The sequence below is a fragment of the Poecilia reticulata genome, linkage group LG22 (assembly GCF_000633615.1).
Source record: "Poecilia reticulata strain Guanapo linkage group LG22, Guppy_female_1.0+MT, whole genome shotgun sequence".
Classification (NCBI taxonomy): domain Eukaryota; kingdom Metazoa; phylum Chordata; class Actinopteri; order Cyprinodontiformes; family Poeciliidae; genus Poecilia; species Poecilia reticulata.
The window spans coordinates 5,525,318-5,530,051 of record NC_024352.1 but is presented as its reverse complement, the minus strand read 5'-3'; the positions used below and the strand labels follow the sequence as shown (position 1 = coordinate 5,530,051).

Below are 4,734 nucleotides of genomic sequence, written 5' to 3'. Positions count from 1 at the left end.
GATATTAGCATTGCTGTTAATATCTCTACTGCTTCAGCACCAGACCAAGCAGAAACAGACAGCAACAAGATGAAAATAAATATTGGTTGTTCATATTGGCCCAGTTTCATTTATCGGACCGATCCCAAAAAATKACTATCATTTGATATTGATGCCAGCACCGATATATTGTGCATCCCTATTTTGGATATTTAAAATATTGCCTACTTCCAGTGWGAAATATTCTTTATAAAATTAAAGTTTATTGGTGTTTGAGAGGATGAACTTGCATTATTATACCATTATCAATACATTACTTTAAAATGGTCTCAAAATTACAATGCTGTCGTTTATCACAATAACTGCTGGGGCAACTTATCGTCCGGCAAAACTGATTGGTGACAGGCCTATTTGTGCTTCGAAAGCATATAAAAAATAGCAGGAATGTTATTTGAACCAAGAAAAACTGCAAATGACATCAAAACAGTTACTGGGTTTGTTGGCAGGAGTCTAGCAGCTACGCTGAGTAGAAAGACCAATTTCAACAAACAGAAGCACCGCTCACTGGGGTGTTGAAGACCTCATTGTAGCAAACGGACGAGCGCAGGTACCAGCTGATGTTAAAGGCTAGATATTTTTCACATGACCCCACGTCGTTCAGAACTGCACAGAGGAGAGCAAACATGATCATCAGACACAATAGGGAGCAAAAGCTCACARTTTTAAACGACTTTCCACAGATTATGTTATCAAGAGGGATGTGAGGTGGGGTGAGGTTACACAACGAACTTGAGCTCCGTAGGTCAAAGGAAAACCTGTCAGTGAAAAAAATGCCCAGGCACAAAGAAAAGTGGCCATGATACAAGAGTAAAACCGAACCTACARAGAAACRCGTGTTTTGATGCGAGTACTTACACCTCATAAAGATGGTGGTGTTGGCGTACAGCGTCTTCCGAAACACAGCGTCCTGTGTCTGAAAGCACAACACAGACAGCAACTGATGAGACTTTATCTGACGCAGCAACTCGTCTTTTCTTCCCATTTCTGGTCCTCAGAACTCTATGAGGAAGCAAGAGACAGTCCGGCGCTGAAGCGAACTGGCAGTGTCTGGTTTTGCCCATTACGGATTCCACCATAAATGCATCAAATAGAAAATTCAAGGTTTTTCTGCACAGGATAATTTRCAAATATACAGACACAACTTTCCAGATGCGTATTGATGCATACTGTTCAATTTTTGGATCGAAGGWAGGAAAGAAAAGAAGAAAGAAAGAGAGGAATCAAGAAAGAAAAATAGTAAGAAAGATGTGAGTTTGGATGAAAGGAACGAAAGAAGGAGAAAAGGAGGAGGAAATTAATTAAGGAACAAAGGGTGCAAGGAAGGATGGAAGGAAGGAAATAAGCCTTCCTTCCTTTTTTTCTTTATCAAAGTGAACAAAGATTATATTCATAAAAATAATTTGTAGCGATAWCRCTAAATTATATGTAATATTGGCAAATTCCCAAAACTGACACAAAGGTCAGGATTGTTGCTGTTGGAGCTACTTTTTCCACTGTYGTTTCCATGACAGCGCAACAAATACCAAAAAAACATATTTGAAACTACTAATTAATACAATTATTGTATGTTTTTTAAGAGCTACAGCTGTGACATTTAATGCAACTGGAGTTGAGATGGTTCTTAAAATTCTCCTTTGTGACCTTTATTATTATTTACATAAATACAACAAAATATCATGACAAGATTTTATTCCATGTAGCCCATTCCTAACATTATGTATAACTGAATTWATTTCCTGGTGAATGAGAAAAAATGAATGAACTGATGGACAGATATGGAATTAAGTCTTAGAATTCARGTTTATCTCTACATCTATTTATTTCGCCTATAGCACAACGTTTAGCATCCCTGYATTTAAGAATACCTAAACAGCAATTATCACTGCTGGCAGGCGTACATCTTTAAAAAAATATTTTTCATTAAAAGATGCCTTAACAGCCCAGGAGACAGCCTGYCTCTTAGTTTGTTACAGACATTTTGGATTCTATCGAAGGAAAATTCCGGGTATTTAAAAAAATTACAAGAACATCAGCAGTCATGTATCATTAGCCTTGCTGACAGCAGCTGGACCTCTCATTAGGAGGAGAGCTTTGCTAGTGGCTAGTTAGCTGCCTTAGCTACCAGCTGCTGAACATTTAGCACGAGCCTGGGCTTTCTCCGTAGAAGCGCTCACATCGAAGGTAAAAACACTTACCGTGTTGACGTTTACGCTCCATACTGAGACCTCCGCCGCCCTTCCGAGGTGAAAACCGAACGCTAAAACCACCAAACACAAGCGACGAAACTGGACATCTAGCATCTTGCAGAAATGCTCTGCAGGTAAGGTGGACTCGCATCCGCCTCCAGGTCCGGCTGGCCGATTTTTCCCTGTAACTTAGGCAACCGCCACAAGAGGGAGACAGAGGTCATTAAACAATTCGATGTTTTGTCATATGGTGGATTTCGAACTTGTTTGATTTGAATAATAACAAACGAGAACTATTTATTCAAACAAAAATATTTTTGGAACAAGTATGAAAATATTATTCTTTTAAGTATGTAAGTTAAATTAGTTAATTTACAATTATGTATTGAAGTGATGATTAAAAACTGAAAAATGCGAATTTGAAACACGCAACCCAAGAATAATAGTTTTTTTTTTCTTACAAAATAGCGGAACTTAAGCGTTAATGAAATTTTTATAGACGTAGAATAGTTTCCGATGTCATTTTATGCCTCTTGTGGTGCATTTTATGTACTAATATTTGTATTAAATACATTTTTTTCTTACTAAATGAATAAACACTATTAAATGTTTCCTTGCGTTTTTTGTTTGTTTGTTTATTTTGCTACAATATGTGTTTTTACTGCGAAGCTTGCCACTCACAATATGGCGGAGTCGCTACGCATCTACTGACACGACGTAGGATTTCGCTTTATTTTGAAAATCCTCACCGTACGTTGGATTTTTGTTGTAGATTTGACGCACTCACTTCCTTCTTCGCACGCTCAGCCTTCAGCTGTCAATAGGAACACGTTAACTCATAAAAAAACAGTCATTGTGTTTCACTGAAGGAGAAAGGACGACAGTAAACAGCTGCTGTTTCTGTCCGAGTTTGCTTGAAATGGCGGCAAAGAGAGAACCTATTATTAGGTATTTGCATGTTGCTTCATCTTATGTCTGTCCTGCAATTTGACCTTTGGTATATTTTGATGAATAAAACTGAAAGGGGAAAGTTTAGACTTGCACATTTAATGCTTTCTATCAAATGAAAAGYATATGGGTCTACTAATTCACTAGATCTTATGTTTATTTACTTTTTTATTCACCAATTTTGCAGGTAAAATTTTTTAATAGCTGAATGATGAGTGTAGTCTCTTCTTTTGCAACTGGGTTTCAGTGTTGTCCCTAATGATGAGGAGAAGGAGAAATTCAAAAAAAGTGAGAATGTTGCTTTTTACAGGTATGTAATGCAATATTTTTAATGTGACTTTTTGATTGAGAAAGATCATGCGCTTATAAATTTTTATCTATTTTTGAGGCGACAGATCCAGGGTCCAAACCTGAAATACAGACTTCTTTTGGATTCCCTTGTCCTCACGGAGAAGGGCGCACGTTTTGAGCTTTTGGAAGATGGCACAAAGGTTGGTTTACTGAAACTCAACAGGAAAAATTATCCGTTTTTTTTTTTTTTTTTTTCCACTTCACATACATTTTATTGGGGATAATTTACTCAATTTACAAAGCAGAGCCAGGATTAGTCCAGCGATAAACCTGAGGGACAAAATATTTTCATAAAAAGGATATCAACATCAAAACTTTTAACATTTTTTATTAAAAATACAAAAGCCGATGAGCCCCAGCACAGACTACGACCGCATCAGCGTCAAAGGTCAAGTGGTTGTCGACAATTGTACCAAGATATTTGGCGCAATGTTGTACATAGTACATACTGTGCTGTTTATGTTTAATCATTCTTTAGAAAACATAATCCTCTGGCTGAGGGAAGCCAATGTTTATCTGATAAGAAAAAAGGAAAAGTTATTTTTGTACTTCATAAAAATGTATGGCACTTCCCAACAGAGACTAAAGGTTGCTTTTAAAATAACCCTACGTTTGGGAAAAATACCGACGATCAAATTGTTTTTTATTCAAGTTTAAAACTTTTACAAAAACATGAAAAAACTTTGAAATGTAATCCGTTTGCATCATTTCACATCAGGCACTAAGGCTGGACTGACACAGAGAACAAAATTACTCTCTATATCGATATTTGAATAATTCAAGCCAGGTTATGGCGGACTCTCATCTGTTTCTCATCTTGTCTTGAATTTCCATCTTTCTGTGAAAGAAATTCAAGAAGGAAGGAAATCATTCTAAGAAATTGTATGAATTTCTCGGTGGAAATTCTTGAAATTTCATTCATTCTTCATGTTGTGATGTAGATATTTTGTTGATGACATTTATACAGTTTATCTCTTTAATATAATTTCTCTCTGCCTCTTTGGTCTTTATCAGAAGATCCTTACCCTACCATCCAAATAAAAAATTGTCTTCATGAACCATTTTTTAATCCACAGACCAGACTGCTTCTTTCTTTGACACCTTGCAAAAACGACACCGTAAGGATCGTAATAGACGAGATCTGGCCCATCAAAACCCGTTACAGAGTTCCAGATGTGTTGACCGGGGAACCTCCTAGTGAACAGTAAGA

At 36.9% G+C, this 4,734-nt stretch overlaps 2 protein-coding genes across 2 annotated transcripts in view; one reads left to right on the top strand and one right to left on the bottom strand.

The window, feature by feature from the left end:
* Window positions 1–2,447, bottom strand: part of LOC103458270 (transmembrane protein 87A-like) — a 10,822-nt gene extending 8,375 nt beyond the window's left edge. The window contains exons 1-3 of the mRNA XM_017302400.1: window positions 2,235–2,447; window positions 895–952; window positions 530–642 (exon numbers count right to left, since the gene is read on the bottom strand). Coding sequence (XP_017157889.1) covers window positions 530–642; window positions 895–952; window positions 2,235–2,339 — 276 coding nt within the window. The 5' untranslated portion in view covers window positions 2,340–2,447. The remainder of the gene's footprint in view (window positions 1–529; window positions 643–894; window positions 953–2,234) is intronic.
* Window positions 2,448–3,012: 565 nt separating this feature from the next.
* ganc (glucosidase, alpha; neutral C) overlaps window positions 3,013–4,734 on the top strand; it is a 14,294-nt gene continuing 12,572 nt past the window's right edge. Inside the window, exons 1-4 of the mRNA XM_017302399.1 lie at window positions 3,013–3,173; window positions 3,421–3,483; window positions 3,562–3,664; window positions 4,601–4,728. Of these exons, the coding sequence (XP_017157888.1) occupies window positions 3,145–3,173; window positions 3,421–3,483; window positions 3,562–3,664; window positions 4,601–4,728 (323 nt within the window). The 5' untranslated portion in view covers window positions 3,013–3,144. The remainder of the gene's footprint in view (window positions 3,174–3,420; window positions 3,484–3,561; window positions 3,665–4,600; window positions 4,729–4,734) is intronic.